Source organism: Nyctereutes procyonoides, unplaced genomic scaffold, assembly GCF_905146905.1.
Source record: "Nyctereutes procyonoides isolate TBG_1078 unplaced genomic scaffold, NYPRO_anot_genome, whole genome shotgun sequence".
Classification (NCBI taxonomy): Eukaryota; Metazoa; Chordata; class Mammalia; order Carnivora; family Canidae; genus Nyctereutes; species Nyctereutes procyonoides.
This window is the reverse complement of record NW_026575052.1, coordinates 42,569,276-42,586,074: the sequence shown is the minus strand read 5'-3', so window position 1 is coordinate 42,586,074 and position 16,799 is coordinate 42,569,276. Positions and strand designations below refer to the sequence as shown.

The 16,799-nt window shown below is 45.3% G+C and overlaps 2 protein-coding genes across 4 annotated transcripts in view; one reads left to right on the top strand and one right to left on the bottom strand.

The window, feature by feature from the left end:
• The window catches only part of SLC38A9 (solute carrier family 38 member 9), an 88,157-nt gene extending 72,737 nt beyond the window's left edge, over positions 1-15,420 (bottom strand). For 2 of the 3 annotated variants that reach the window (XM_055331647.1, XM_055331653.1), the window contains exon 1: positions 15,292-15,420. The gene's annotated coding sequence lies outside the window, so the exon portion shown is untranslated. Of the gene's footprint in view, positions 1-2,567; positions 2,677-15,291 lie in introns of those variants that run through there. The other variant, XM_055331648.1, reaches the window with a different exon arrangement.
• Positions 627-5,934, top strand: LOC129513533 (uncharacterized). Its single transcript, XM_055331646.1, is given in 4 exon segments — positions 627-929; positions 931-3,634; positions 3,637-4,607; positions 4,911-5,934. Coding segments are annotated over 4 exon segments (4,248 nt in total). The 5' UTR covers positions 627-719; the 3' UTR covers positions 5,274-5,934.
• Positions 15,421-16,799: the final 1,379 nt, after the last annotated feature.

Sequence of the window (16,799 nt, the reverse complement as noted above, 5' to 3'; positions counted from 1 at the left end):
TCACCGCTCACCCCTTCTCTAAACCCATGGGGCAGACTGTAACCACCCCTTTAAGCCTCACTCTAGATCACTGGAAAGAAGTCGCCGGCCGGGCACACAATCTTTCGGTCGAAGTCAGAAGACGAAGATGGGTCACCTTCTGCTCCTCAGAGTGGCCGGCTTTCAACGTTGGGTGGCCCAGGAACGGAACTTTTAATATTGATATTATCTTGCAGGTGAAGGCCCTGGTCTTCCAGCCAGGACCCAATGGACACCTCGATCAGGTGCCGTACATCATAGTATGGGAAGATCTCGCTAAGAATCCACCCCCCTGGATAAAATGCTTTATCCCTTCTCAAGGGGGACCGGGCCCGAGACCCTCACTCCCTCCCTGCCACACTCCCCCAATTCCCCGTCCCTCCTCTCCCTCCACCCTTTGCCCCCTAAAATTTCCTGAATCAAAACCTAAGGAGCCGCCTGTGCTCCCAGGGGACCAGGACAGTCTCCTTCTCTTGGACTCCTCTCCTCCCCCTTATGCCCAACCCCCAACGCCCCGCTCGGAGGCCCCTACCTCTCCCTCCGCTCCCTCAGCTCCGTCCCCCGACTCTACGGGGGCAGAGGGGCAACCCCTAGCTTCACCCCCGCTCGCCAGTCGCCTCCGCTTTCGGCGAGAGCGCGGGGGAGAGTCGGAAGACGTCTGGACCTCCCAGGCATTTCCCCTCCGATCAGTAGGCGGCCAGATGCAATATTGGCCGTTCTCTGCCTCTGACCTTTACAACTGGAAAACTCATAACCCCTCCTTCTCCCAAGACCCCCAGGCGCTAACCGGATTAATTGAGTCAATTCTGTTGACCCACCAGCCGACCTGGGATGACTGCCAACAGCTCCTGCAGACTCTCCTCACCACGGAGGAGAGACAGCGCGTGTACCTCAAAGCTCGCAAAAACGTCCCCGGGGGCGGATGGGAGGCCGACCCAGCTGCCTAATGAGATTGAGGATGTTTTCCCCTTGGTTCGCCCGACCTGGGACTACGACACTGTTGCTGGTAGGGAGCGGCTCCGTCTCTATCGCCAGGTACTCCTAGCGGGTCTCAAAGGGGCAGGGCGTCGCCCCACCAATTTGGCAAAGGTACGTGCTATAGTGCAGGGAAAAGATGAGACGCCGGCAGGTTTTCTGGAGAGGTTAATAGAAGGCTACCGCATGTATACTCCCTTTGACCCCTTGGCTGAAGACCGCCAACCAGATGTAATTATGTCCTTCATTGGACAGTCGGCCTCGGATATTCGTAATAAGTTACAACGGTTGGAGGGACTTCAGGGGTACACCTTACAGGACTTAGTGAAAGAGGCAGAGAAGGTTTTTAACAAGCGAGAAACTCTAGAGGAAAGGGAGGAAAGGATCCGTAAAGAGCAAGAGGAACGGGAGGATAAGAGAGATAAAAGACGTAATAAAGAGCTGACTAGGATACTGGCCACCGTAGTACAGGGCTCAGGGCAGAGTAAGTCAGGACAGAGTAGGGACCTGGGAGACAAAAGAGGACTACGGGTTGAACGAGACCAGTGTGCCTACTGCAAGGAAAAAGGACATTGGGTTAAAGATTGCCCAAGGAAGGGCCAAACGCAGGGACCTAAAAAGAAGCCCATTCCTGTTTTGTCCCTAGAAGATGAAGATTAGGGATGTCAGGGCCAGGAACCCCCCCCCCCCGAGCCTCGGATAACCCTTAAAGTGGGGGGACAGCCGGTGACCTTCCTGGTCGATACGGGAGCTCAACATTCAGTTTTAACTGAGGCAAAAGGACCCTTGAGCTCTAAAACGTCTTGGGTTCAGGGGGCAACTGGAGGCAAGTTATATCGATGGACAACCGAATGGAAGGTCCACCTGAGCACTGGGCAAGTAACGCATTCCTTCTTACTGGTCCCAGACTGCCCTTACCCTCTCCTAGGCAGAGACCTTCTTTCAAAAGTAGGGGCCCAGATACATTTTCAGCAAAAAGGGGCCACTATTACTGGCGCGGGAGGGCAGCCCCTCCAGGTACTGACCTTGCGCCTAGAGGATGAACACCGGCTGCACGAGGACTCTCCACCGTCCGTGCAGCCCCTAGATTCTGAATGGCTCACTAACTACCCTCAGGCCTGGGTGGAAACGGCCGGAATGGGACTAGCTGTAAACCAGCCGCCCATAATTATAAACTTAAAACCCTCGGCCACCCCCATATCGATCCGGCAATATTCAATGAGCAAAGAGGCCAAAGAAGGCATTCGGCCACATATACAGAGACTATTACAATTGGGCATTTTAATACCTTGCCAGTCGCCCTGGAATACTCCTCTATTACCCGTAAAAAAACCCGGCACAGGAGATTACCGGCTGGTATGAGATTTACGAGAGGTTAACTGGAGGACAGAGGACATACATCCCACGGTGCCAAATCCCTACAACTTGCTCAGCACCTTACCCCCAAGCCATGTCTGGTATACGGTGTTAGATCTAAAAGATGCATTCTTTTGCCTAAGGTTAAGCTCTCAAAGTCAGCCTATTTTTGCTTTTGAATGGAAAGATCCTGAGACGGGATTCTCAGGACAACTCACTTGGACAAGGCTGCCGCAGGGATTCAAAAACTCCCCCACTTTGTTCGATGAGGCCTTGCATCGGGATTTGGCAGATTTCCGAGTTGGCCATCCGGACCTCGTCCTTCTGCAGTACGTGGATGATTTGCTCCTTGCAGCTAGGACAGAACAGGATTGTGTAAAAGGTACGGGGGCCCTGCTTGAGAGACTGGGAGAACTGGGGTATAGGGCCTCCGCCAAAAAGGCCCAAATAGGCCAGAGACAAGTGACCTATCTGGGATATCTCCTGGAAGGAGGCCAGAGGTGGCTGACGGAGAGCCGCAAAAAGGCTGTAGCCCTGATCCCAGCACCCACTAATGCCAAAGGACTACGAGAGTTCCTCGGCAGTGCTGGGTTCTGCCGCCTCTGGATACCCGGGTTTGCGGAGATGGCGGCTCCCCTATATCCTCTCACGAAATCCAACACCCCCTACCACTGGGGAAAGGAGCAGCAATTGGCTTTTGACAAAATAAAAAGGGCCTTATTGACCGCCCCTGCCCTGAGCCTCCCAGATGTAACCAAGCCTTTTACGCTATATGTTGATGAACATAATGGAATAGCCAAAGGGGTCCTAACTCAAAAACTGGAACCCTGGAAGAGGCCCGTGGCATACTTTTCAAAAAAATTAGACAGCGTGGCTGCAGGATGGCCCCCATGTCTCCGAATAATAGCGGCTGTGGCAGTCCTGGTAAAAGACTCAGACAAGTTGACTTTTGGCCAACCCCTCACTGTGGTGGCCCCCCACGCCGTAGAGACAGTCATCCGCCAGCCCCCTGATCGATGGCTCTCAAACGCCCGGGTCACCCATTATCAGGCCATGTTACTGAATTCTGAGCGGATACAGTTTGGAACGGCTACATCTCTAAACCCGGCCACCTTGCTTCCAGAAACCGAGTCCCCCTCCCTAGTAATGCATGATTGCCACCAGATCCTAGCTGAAGTCCATGGCACCAGAGGGGACTTGACGGACCAGCCTTTGCCAGATGCTGAAGCAACCTGGTTCACCGATGGGAGTAGCTTTCTACGAAATGGTGAGCGTAAAGCCGGGGCAGCGTGGTAGATGGGAAAGCTGTCATTTGGGCCAGTGCCTTAGAGCCTGGGACTTCAGCTCAAAGGGCAGAGCTTATAGCCCTAACTCAGGCCCTAAGAAAGGCTAAGGACAAAAAGGTCAACATTTATACTGACAGCAGATATGCTTTTGCAACTGCCCATGTTCATGGAGAAATATACCGTAGAAGGGGTCTCCTAACCTCAGCAGGTAAAAACATCAAAAACAGAGAAGAAATACAAGATCTTCTCCATTCCCTCTTTCTGCCGAGAAAACTGAGTATAATTCACTGTCCTGGGCATCAGCGAGGCAATGACCCAGTAGCAGAGGGGAACAGGATGGCCGATGAGACAGCACGGGCCGCTGCACTAGGCCCACAGGCCCTCTCCCTACAAGTACCAGAGGCTGTCCGGACACCGGGGCAACTCTCTCTCGAGTACTCAGACAGCGACCTAGATATCGTCCAGCAAATAGGGGCAAAATATGACGAGCAAATGAAGGTCTGGAAACACCAAGGGAAGACGGTCCTGCCCCAGAAAAGGGCCAAAGAACTGGTGACTCACCTCCACCGATGGACTCACCTCGGACACAAAAAATTAAAAGCACTCCTCCGGAGAGAAGGTCAGACCTATTACATTCCCAAACTCCCCTCCCTGATCCAACAGGTAACCGATGCTTGTGTACCTTGTGCTAAGGTAAATACCAAACACCTCAAGATGCCTGAGGGAACCAGGATGAGGGGAGAAAGACCCGGAACTAATTGGGAAGTAGACTTCACCGAAATCAAGCCAGGTAAATATGGTAACAAGTACCTCCTAGTGTTTATAGATACCTTTTCAGGCTGGACAGAAGCTTTCCCCACCAAGCGAGAAACCGCCCAGGTGGTTGTCAAGAAAATCCTGGAAGAAATTTTCCCCCGGTTTGGACTGCCCAAGGTAATAGGGTCGGACAATGGCCCCGCCTTCGTCTCCCAGGTAAATCAGTTGGTGGCCAGATTACTGGGGATAAATTGGAAATTACATTGTGCATACAGACCCCAGAGCTCAGGTCAGGTAGAAAGAATGAATAGAACAATTAAAGAGACCCTAACTAAATTGACATTGGAGACTGGCACTAGAGACTGGGTCCAACTCCTCCCTATGGTTCTGTTCCGAGTCCGGAACACTCCCGCGCGCCATGGGCTAACTCCTTACGAGATTCTGTATGGAGGTCCCCCACCAGTAACGGACTTACTAGATTCTGCTATTGACCCTCTTGCTAACACTCCCGGTTTACAGGACAGGCTAAAGGCGCTCCAGATTATCCAGCACCAGATCTGGAAACCCCTTGCGGCTGTCTACCGCCCCGGAGACACAACCGGCCCACACCCGTTCCAGATCGGGGACTCCGTCTACGTCAGGAGACATCAGTCCAGGACGCTTGAGCCCCGCTGGAAGGGCCCATGTACTGTACTACTGACCACCCCAACCGCCTTAAAGGTAGACGGCATTGCTGCTTGGGTCCACGCCTCACACGTCAAGCGCGCCCCATCAACGAGCACCGCTGACGCCAGCCAGGACGGACCGGACGAGCCACTCCAATGGAAGCTCCACCGCACCCAAAACCCGCTCAAGATAAGACTTTCAAAAATTGTTCAATGACAGTTGTTATATTCCTACCTCTCCTAGCGCTCTTCACCTCCGCCAAAGGTGACCCTCATGCCCTCAAAAGGTTAACCTGGCAGGTACTAACGTCTGGGGGTGACGAGGTCTGGTCTATAACTAAGACCGCCCCCGTGGGAACCTGGTGGCCTAACCTATATCCTGACCTATGCAAGCTAACCATAGGGGCCCCTAGCCCATGGGACCTAGAGGGATACTTCGACACCTCTAGAGCCCCTAACCAAGAAAGCCCTCCAGGGCGACTGGGATTAGACCCATGGGGAGGATGTGGCACGCCTGAAAGAAGGGCCATGCTAAGCACTCTTCCCTTTTATGTCTGTCCCGGGCACCACAGAGATCGCAGGCTAAATCCCACCTGTGGAGGAGGGGAATATTTCTATTGTAAAAATTGGGGGTGCGAAACTACTGGGGATACAGAATGGAGGCCCTCCTCCTCCTGGGATTATATCACTGTCAAGGCTAACTATACTCACCCGACATTTAGCAAATGGAAAACCCTTAATTATGGGCCCTGCCAAGGGTGGTGTCATCCCCTACGGATATCCTTCACGGAGCCCGGAAAAAGGGCTACTTACTGGGCCAATGGATATACGTGGGGACTCAGGTTATACAAAGAAAGAACAGATGATGGTTTTATATTCAGAATTAAACTAAAAATAGAATCCCCAGACCCCGTGGCGATCGGGCCTAACGGTCCTCGGGGAACAAAGAGCTGCCCCGGCCCTAGCCGCAGGGAGTGCCGCACCCACTAACTTCGCGGTCACTCCAACCCCTGGGTCGTCACCCGAGACTGGACAACGACTGTTTAATCTTATCATAGGGGCATTCCTGGCCCTTAATCGAACCAGCCCCGATGTAACTAAATCCTGCTGGCTCTGCCTTGCTTCCCCCCCCCCCTTATTATGAGGGAATTGCTACTTCAGGGACCTATAATAACATCACTAGCACTCAGGGATGCACACCCGACTCCCAACCACAATTCACCCTTACAGAAGTTACAGGACAGGGAACCTGCATAGGAACACCCCCCCGGGGCTACCAGAGACTCTGCAACACTACCACCCCAATTTTGGGGACTGATTCTTACCTGGAGCCCCAGCCGGGAACTTGGTGGGCATGCAACAAAGGCCTCACCCCCTGTGTGTCGGCTAAGGTTCTAAATAGCTCAAACGACTTCTGTGTCATGGTGCAGATCATACCCAGGGTGTTCTATCACCCTGCTGAAACTCTAGAAAATCAGTATGATAAACATCCCACCCGTTTTCGTCGCGAACCTGTCTCCCTAACCTTAGCCGTTATGTTGGGACTAGGGGTCGCTGCTGGGGTGGGTACTGGCGCAGCTGCTCTGATCCAGGACTCACAACGTTATATAGAACTCCAAACAGCTGTAGATGAGGATCTACGGACACTAGAGCAGTCCGTTTCTAAGCTAGAACAGTCCCTCACCTCACTTCAGAAGTAGTACTTCAAAACAGGAGAGGCTTGGATTGACTATTCCTGAAAGAGGGAGGACTGTGTGCGGCCCTGGGAGAGGAATGCTGTTTCTATGCAGACCATTCTGGAGTCATCAGAGTCCATGGCCAAACTCAGGGAAAGGTTAAATAAAAGACAAAGGGACCGGGAGGCCCAGCAGGGCTGGTTTGAAAGCTGGTTTAATCAGTCTCCCTGGTTGACCACCCTAATCTCTACCATTATGGGCCCTCTAGTTATCCTGCTCCTGCTGCTAACTTTCGGCCCTGCGTCCTCAACCGGCTGCTCCAGTTCATCCGAGAAAGATTGTCTATTACCCAAGCTCTGGTATTAACTCAGCAATGTCGGGCCCTCCAAACTGAAAAAATAAATGTTCCCTAAGATTTTAAGGTTAAAATCAGCCCAAACAAGAGGAGGGAATGAAGAAACCTCCCCCCTTGTAAGTAGGGCCAGCCCTAACCCAGAGGCAGCCCATCCATGCGTCTTCCTGAAATTTTAGCAACTAAAAGCATTCTGTTTACAATAAGAAAACCGTTTCCCCCCCCACACCCTGATTGGAATGTCCCTGAATAGGTTCATGTTGACCCTCCCCGAAATCAACCTGGATGCCATGCGACTCCCTCGGTTCTTTTGTCTTTAGGCAGTTTCTTTCCTTTTGCCTTTTAAAAGATACCTGTAATTGCTAATCGGGGCTCTTTTCCTCCTCGGAGGCGGAGAGCCCGTTTGCGCAAACGTTCAATAAACCCTCTTGCTAATTGCATCTGCCTGTCTGGGGTCTGGGGTCTGGGTCTCTGGGGCGTCCACCGGGCCACGTTGACACCCGTGAGCCAGGGTCCAACAGGTAAGTAGGTTGTGATAGGAAGGGACAGGAAAGTATCTTACATGGTGATGGCAATATTGTATTCTTCAACTTGATTCTGGTTTGCTTTATAATTTACTCTATAATTACATATGTTTTACGTACTTTTCTGTACGCATGTTGCATTTCACACATAAGCAAACACAAACACAAACACCAAGTTCCATAAAGTGAAATAAATAGGTTTTAACATTTAAAGGCAAGTGCTTTATCTTTATTCCTCAATTCTAAGTTACTATGATTATCTTCGTTTTATAAGTAAGGAGACAAGGCACAGAGAAGTTAACCAATTACAAAGTTAGTAAGTGGGAGAGCTAGAATTCAAACCCAGGCAGTCTAGGCTCAGAGTCTATATGCTTTGCCATTATGCTGTGTTTCTTTCCTGACTTCTTAACAAGTATAGTTTTATTGGTGCTGTATTTGTTTAATGGAGTCTTAAGACTGCTATTACTATTTTTCTAAATATAGCATTTATGACAGAGTAGAAAAAAAAGTTTTTGAGTCAGCAATCCTTACCTGCTACTCACTACCTATGTAACCGAAGGTTAACCATTTAACCTCCATTAATTTATTTTCTCATCAGTGAAACTGAAAAAATAACTTCCACCTCACTGGTATGGTTGAAAATTAAGCAAAATAATGTGTATTATACTTAGTACTTCGTAATGGGAAAATAAATCTTCAAAAATGCATTATTATTTCTCTCAGAAAACAAATGAAAAAACTTTTTTACGTATGCAGCCTCTTGAGGTTTTCCTCTTTTTTCTAAGTGAAAAATTCTGCAGTAGAGGTAGTGGGAGGTAGGTGAAAGTCTTCAAAATGCCACTATTAAAGTGACAAAGATGTTTGTAACATATTCCATCCCTAGAATATGTGCATTTTCTTTCCTCTGTCATTCCCTTCAGTTTCCCTCTTCCGTTCTGTTTTCCTGCCCAGCATTTAAGCCAAAGCTCTCATTAACTTATCAGTCTTACCAGAGACAAAAAAAAAGGTGACTTTTCAAAAAAAGTGAAATCAAAGTACTACCATCTCTAGTCATGAAGCGTTTTATTCTGTCTTCCTTTTGATAATCTCTTTTAAGATGAGACAACTAAAATATTGACTAATGACAAACTCTGAACAGTATATTCATTCAACAACGTCACACTGAGACTCTACAATGTACTGAAGTACTGAGAAAATAAATTTTTTTTTTAACTCATAGTCCCCATCCTTAATAAACTTAAAAAATATTATTGGGCAGCTCGGGTGGCTCAGCGGTTTAGCGCTGCCTAAGACCCAGGATCGAGTCCCATGTCGGGCTCCCTGCATGGAGCCTGCTTCTCCCTCTGCTTGTGTCTCCTCTCTCTCTCAATGTGTCTCTCATGAATAAATAAAAAAACTTTAAAAATATATTATTATTTTAGGAAGCCTGGAAGTCAGGTAACTTGTCCTAAATCACTTAAAAAATAAAACCTAGCAGGATGTTAATTACCAATTCCAATTTTCAGTTCATCATTTCCTACACCAATTGTTAGTCCTGGCTGCTAAATTAACTTTGTAATAGATCAGTGCAAGATTAATCTCTTATGGTAAAAAGTTTACTTGCCTGTTTAAAACACAGATTCACAAAAAAATCAGATGTGAAGCATGAGAAATGATCCTGAATATAAAGTGTATATTATTTAATAGTAGTCGTTATTAATCTTCCAAGAAGATGGAAGTAACTGAGACAAAGTTAAGTAATTTCACGAAAATAATTAGTTAAGCAAAAACACAAACTTGATCTTTCAGTTCCTCCCTTTTCATAATAAAGTTAACTAATAATTCAGTTGATTTGTTTGGTCTTAAATTTTAAAACTAAAAAGCAGTATTTTTCAAGATTACTTTGAACTGCTAATTATAAAACTAGGATTGATAGTCCTATTAAACTTCCTTAATTTCAAACTGTCAATGACTAATTAACCTGAAAAAACTGTTTCCTGGATATAAGGAGTGAAAATATATAAAATATCAATGAAAAATACATTTTAAATTAAGGTAGATATAGCACAGAAATTAAAAAATTGGGAAATAAAGATACTGTAGAGAAGTTATACTGTGTATTGGCTTGACTTCAAGTCTACTTGTTTACAATTTAAGTGAATGTTATAATCCATCTGTTTATGACAAAGGTCAAAAAAATGTTTTAGAAGTACAGTCATTTTGATATAAACAAAGTAAGTTGTGCTAGGATGTCATCATCTCATCTGTTTTCACTGTTAAGAACTCAGGAGCTCAACTGCTTAGCAATAAAAACATATGAACATGCAACTATGGCAAGAGGGTATCTGTACTATAAATAGTGAGTATGTGAGGACTATTAGTGTGTTTGGCATAGCCAAGGTGACTGCTGATCTAAAATAGCTCTCCAAAGACCTGGAGGCAATTAGATCCTGCTGAGGCAAAGGCTACTTTTGTCTGCAGTGGCAAAAGCTGTGTAGCAGCCCGGAAGATCATCTTGCCCATCAACAGGGACTGCTCTAACAGAAGGAGACTTTTACTTTTGTGCAGGCAGCTGGACATTAGCTCTGGTTGGCTAAGCTGTCTTTCCCAAGTACCAACTCCAAAAAGGTACACCTTAACTAAATTTGGACTTCATTCCTTTCATCTACCCTTGTCTTGAACAAGAGTATGGTTAGTTTATCACTGATTTGGAATATGCTATATCTTTATTGGCTTATTAAGAGGCATTATTCTGTATACTATTGGCTTGTGAAACTCCCACAGTGAACCTACGTTAAATAAACCACTGGCAAATACAATCTCAGTCTCAGCATTAATTTGCCTCCTGAAAAAACCCGAAGTTATTAGCTTTACAGAATTTTTAAAAATATTCTCTCAGTTTCAAAAATTAAACATTTTAGGAAATGAAAAGATGATTGTCAGCCAGAATCCTCTCATTAAAAAGAGTACATAAGAACCGGGGGAATATTCATTCAAAACAATTTAAGCACACAAAAATTTTTCTAAAAATCTATAAATTCCTTTGTGTAAACATTTAGAAGCATGCCAGGCACTGTTATACTCCGTAGATAAGTTTGCTATTATTTCTGAACTTAATAAAACCAAACTTAATGAAATCTGTATACTGTAAGAGAAAAGTCATCAATTGAATTGATAAATGCTAGAGAAAAATTTTAATATTGATGAGGAGACACAATCTTATTGCTCCTCAACCTCTAAAAACTGATAAAATCACCTTCAGAAAGTATTGTCAGGGTGTTCTTTATTTGAATTATACACAATGGTTAATTTGAGGCATGGCCTACACTGGTAGAGTGTGGTCGTTTCCAGTATACTGTGGTGTCTGCCCAGACTTCTGTTTCTAACCAATATTCTCTGCAGTATAGGTTCCTATACTGAACTGAGAATGTGGCTGAGTTTAGGAAGAGAGGATTCTTTTAACTCCTGGAGATTAATACTTTTGCTAAGATTAAATGTTAGGAAACCCAGAACAAGAAAAATCTAGAAAGGTCCTTGGATTTCAGTCAGCCTTACCAGAAATGATAATCAAATTTAGGAAAAACATGAAAGGTGTTCAGGATTTGACATAAAGGTTTCAGTTTGGGATCCCTGGGTGGCTCAGCGGTTTGGCGCCTGCCTTTGGCCCAGGGCGCGATCCTGGAGACCCGGGATCGAATCCCACGTCGGGCTCCCGGTGCATGGAGCCTGCTTCTCCCTCTGCCTGTGTCTCTGCCTCTCTCTCTTTCTCTGTATGACTATCATAAATTTAAAAAAAAAAAAAAGTTAAAGGTTTCAGTTTAATCACATACATGTATTTGTTCTGAGCAAATCTGAAATGTTGTGACACTGTCAAATTAGCTCTTTATTCCAAATAAGCAAGAACACTGATAATACCTCAATGATCTAAATAAGTTGTAAATGAGCCTGAAGTCTCTAGTGCTTTTCAAAGATTTAATAATATGCAAGTAAATATGGGACGCCTGGTGGCTCAGTGGTTGAGCACCTCCCTTCAGCCCAGGGCATGATCCTAGGGTCCCAGAATTGAGTCCCACATCGGGCTCCCTGCATGGAGCCTGCTTCTCCCTCTGCCTGTGTCTCTGCCTCTCTCTCTCTCAAGAATAAATAAATAAAATCTCTCTCAAGAATAAATAAATAAAATCTTAAAAAAAATTCAAGTAAATACAAAGAATTGTAAGAAAATTGGTAATTTTTAGTTGCCTCAATTAGTCGATTAGCCTGAATTTCAAATACCCCAAGAATGCTATTTCGAAGGAAATGTAATGCTTTTTGGAATCTTGATGAGTACAACTACAAGATATTCTGAAGTCTGATGAATTTGACTGAGAGGCAAATTAGAGTCCCACAACTAATATTATATAGGTAATAACACAGAACAGCACCATCAATGAATAACTAAAATGTTGAATACTATTATACCATTAATTTGCCATAGACATAACACTGATACAGGGAGCTAAACGTGCAAGATGACATAAACAGATATACTCATTTCTAATGCTCACTCAATCCTCCGAGTTTTAAAACAAAGTCCCAGGGATCCCTGGGTGGCTCAGTGGTTTAGTGCCTGCCTTTGGCCCAGGGTGTGATCCTGGAGTCCCGGGATCAAGTCCTGCGTTGGGCTCCCCGCATGGAGCCTGCCTCTCTCTCTCAGTGTCTCTCATGAATAAATAAATAAAATCTTTAAAAAAAAATAAATAAAATAAAACAAAGTCCCAGAAGCAAGACTGTTAAGGTCAAAGCAAAGTCTTTTAATAATAAGTCCCACTTACTTTAAAATTGGTTTCAGTATGAAGTCTCAAGAGGAAAATGACAATTTACTGACCTGCTTGCTGATACCTGCATTGAAAAAGCCATAAAAAGGACATAGAAAGCAACCAAAGAAAGTTCATATGACATTATTTTTAAAAGGTACTGATCTGTGAGTTTCAGTATATTTCAAAGGATGTCAGCTCTTTTCCACACTAGGCTCAGAAGTGTCCTTTTACAATTCTTTGCAAAAGCTAATCTATTATATCTAGCCAAGATGCTAGCAACAATCTGCAATAGGACCTATCAAGTATTTGTCCAAGAAATGTAGAGCTGACCCCTGAACAAATTAGAAGTTAAAGGCACTTACCACAACCCTGCAGTTGAAAATGCAAATGTAGCTTTTGACTTCCCCCCTAAACTTTACTAATAGCCTACTTTTCTAATAATTAGTAAAGTAAACTTTACTAATAGCCTGGAAGCCTTACTGACAGCATAAATAGTTGATTAACACATATTTTGTATATTGTACATGTTATAGAGTATTCTTACATAAAAGCTAGAGAAAACAAAATGTTAAGAGAGTCATAAGAAAAATATATTTACAGTACTATACTGTAAAAAATTCACGTAAAAATGGACCTGTGCAGTTCAAGCTTGAGTTACAGATCAGTTGAATTATGGACCCACTATACAAGTATTTACCTAATACCCTTGCATATGGTAGAGGTTGCGATACTATATTTATATTCAGCTTAGCAGAGCAGGGGTTGACAAACTTTTTCTGTAAAGGGCCAAATAATAAATATTTAGGCTTCGTGAGCCATATGATCTCTGCAGCTACTCAACTCTGTCCTTTAGCACATAAGACAATATATAAATGAGTGAACATGGGTGTGTTTCAATAAGACTCTATAAAAAATACATCTGGCAGTAATAGTCATAGCAATTTGGTTGTAGTTTACTCACCTCTGTACTATGTTAATGTAAATAAAAGCCAATGGAACCATATCATAAAAAAGGCAGCTTGGTGAAAAAAGTTATGCTATGTATATGTGTTTTTTTTCTATATAAGTCTGTAACTGCTATAAAGTGTGGTAACAAACTTATCTCAACCTCTTCCTTATAAATCATGTAATGGTCAGCCAATTAGAGCTATACTGCTCCAATTCTGATGAAACATGCTTCCAAACTGATCAATTAATGCTTCAAAAGGTGTTAAATTTGACAGTGCTGGAGGGCAATGTAGTCTGATAAATTACCAGCCAAAACAATGCAATGGCACCAACGAACCTCTCCTCCCACGCTGGGAACTGAAATTTAAGTGAATTATAAAATGCAGGCCCAGTAGCAGTTTTTAACCTCTTAATGATATTTTTTAACTTTTATATTCATATCTCCTTCTTTAAAAAAATACTATAATTATTTTATTTCGTAATTCAGGTGAGTATTCCCGTCCTCTTATGCTGTTTACCCTTCACTATAAATATTTAAGGTATTGTAAAATCACAATTAACATACTATTTTTATATGACTGAGATATACAGCATTTAGGATTGAGAGAAGCAACCTAAGGCTGAGTGTTCTCAGAGCTCAAGTGGGCATACACTGGGAAAGGAAAGGTGACAGCTTAATTTGCTACCAACCTTTTACATTACTATGAAGTTTGTAGCGATTTTTCTTCAAGTTAAGACAGCGGTTTCTTTGATTTATTGAGACGTTTAAAAACTTTCCCTTCAGTGGTTGCTTACCGCTGCATACATAAGCATACATAAGCATTTTTAAATATGTATTTTTTATTGGAGTTCGATTTGCCAACACATAGTATGACACTGTAACACCCAGGACTCATCCCATCAAGTGCCCCCCTCAGTGCCCGTCACCCAGCCACCCCACCCCCCCGCCCACCTCCCCTTCCACCACCCCTTGTTCGTTTCCCAGAGTTAGGAGTCTCTCTCATGGTTTGTCACCCTCTCTGATTTATCATTATATGGTTTCACTCATATGGGGAATATAAAAAAAAAAATAGTGAAAGGGATTATAGGGTAAAGGAGAGAAAATGAGTACGTAAGCATTAAAAAGAAAAAAGGAGAAGTAACACGTTTGCTGATCTACAGATCTCAGCAGTAGATTAAGGCACTACTTCAGAGCCATGAAATTTCGGTTTTAGTCCAGTTGGCAATTAACTGGCTGGCTGGTCATGCGCGAGGCAGTTTCTCCAACTTGGTGGACCGTCGTTTCCTCCTAAGTCCAGTAAGGAGAATGTGCTTGGCTAGCTTTTGAGGCTTTTCTCAAGGGCCTCTTCCAGTTCCAGTATTCTAAGACAGCTAAGATGTAAAGCCACCTACTCCCATCAAGACACCCGCTCTCACGTTAGAGACCCGGGTGGGGTGGGGGTGTGGGAGGGGGAGGGGAACGGGTGAGGAATGCGGCGAGGACTTCAAGGGTTTCGGGCCCGCCACCCATCTGTGGTCCTCGCTCAAGGCACGAAGGTGTTTCCTCCCCGTCTCCTTTCTCCAGCTCTTCCCAACTCGAGGTAGGGAAAAGGCTCTCCGGCTCTCGCAATGATTCCAGTTCTCCTCTTTCCCACCCGGGGTTTTACCTCCCGTCCCCCCGCCTCTCTCCGAAGGCTCAAACAGACACCGACTCCCTCACAGCCCCTCGAATTCTCTCAGCCCCCGCAGGAGCCGCCAGAGCCCGGAGAGAAGCGCGCGCCGCCCTTCCGGAGGGGTCTCTTCGGTCCCCGACTTCGGCCTCACCGCTCCCCCAAGAAGCAACTGTTCGACGCGCTTCATTAAGGAACTTCCCCGGTGACAGCCGGCTCCACAGCAAGCTCAGCGGCTCCCGCCGCTCCCCTTTGTCCCCTCCGCTCCCTCCGGAAGGGTGATTTTTGCCAGACCAGGAAACATGCCCTACCTGCGTCAGCCAAGCTCTCAATCTCGGAGAAGTCAGGGAGAAGGCGGAGACCCCTTCCCAAATCCTCTCAACTTGCGGCGGCAGGGCTTCTCTTCCCTTGAACAGGAAGAGGCAACAGCCTGGGCCGCGGGGGCCGGCGGGGGATGGAGTTCTGAGCGCTTTAAGCCGACCGCCGCTGTGACACCTCCCGCCCCTGGGGACTACAACTCCCAGAGGCCTCTGCGATAGCCAACAAGCCTCTCGCCGCAGAGCCCAATCATCCGGCTTTGGAAGGCGGGGCCCGGTCCAGGTGCGCAAAACTCATCTCTGCTCCTTGCTGTTCGGCCTTGGCGGCTACGCTAGCCTGAGGTCCGGAAGCATACGAGAAGAAATGCCGTCTCCTGCAGTCCTTACACCTCCAGAAGGCACATAAGAAGGGGTTGACGTGGCATCTCATCTAGGGCTGAACTCCCATTATCTCTTTTCGGGGTCCTGTGGCTAGTGTTCTGTACTGTCGTCACGTGCTTGAATCCCACCGCCCGTGGGGAAAACTGGGTTGGAAAACTGGATTGGCACTCTCACTCTCTTGTCTAGACGCTTAGTTTTTTTGTTGTTTCTTTTTGTTGTTGTTTCTTTTAATGCGTTGAAGAAGTCTTCTCTAGGCTAAAAGAGGGGCTTTGGGAACCTTTTAGCCCATTCTCCACTTAGCTAGTAATTTCTCCCAAAGCCACCCCAAATTAACCTGTAATCTAAGTAAAATTACTGTGCTTGTTGTAAAAAGCCAGCTCAATTAAAGTCCCACGGAAAGCATATAGCAACACGTAAGCCCTTCTTACATAGGAAGCCAGTAGCTTTCTTTTTTCTTTTTAGAAAACCAGAAGAAAAAAAAAATGTCATGGGATAAAGAACCCCTAATTAATGAATCCAGATTTAATAGACAATACTGAGCGGCAAGCATTTTACATATAATACTTCTTTAAGTCTCTACCATGATTCTAGAAATGTGCATTATCCTCATTTTACAATGAAATAGTCCTATAGAATTAAAGTAATTTACCAAGTCAAACAACTATTAAGTGGCAGAAGAATCAGATTTCCAGCTAAGGTCTTATTTCAAAGCCTGAGTTCTTTTTTTTTTTTAATAGACTTTATTTTTAAAGATTTTTTAAAATTTTATTTTAAATTTTATTCGGAGAGGGAGGGACAGGGACACACAGGCAGAGGGAGAAGCAGGCTCCACGCAGACGAGCCAGATGTAGGACTCGATCCCTGGTCTCCAGGATCACGCCCTGGGCTAAAGGCGGCGCTAAACCGCTGAGTCATCCGCACCGCCCAAAGCCTGAGAGCTTAAACACCACCAAACATTGCCTCTATTGTTGGGGGCTTGACAACAGGCAGATGATGCAATGAATACTGCCATTATGGCCCGTAAAAGTTATTTTGCTAGGGGTGTCCTTATTCAAAACTTTTTGCAATTACTCTTTGGCTTGCCTTCAAATAAGCAGAACGTTCTTTTGATAACTTCGGTG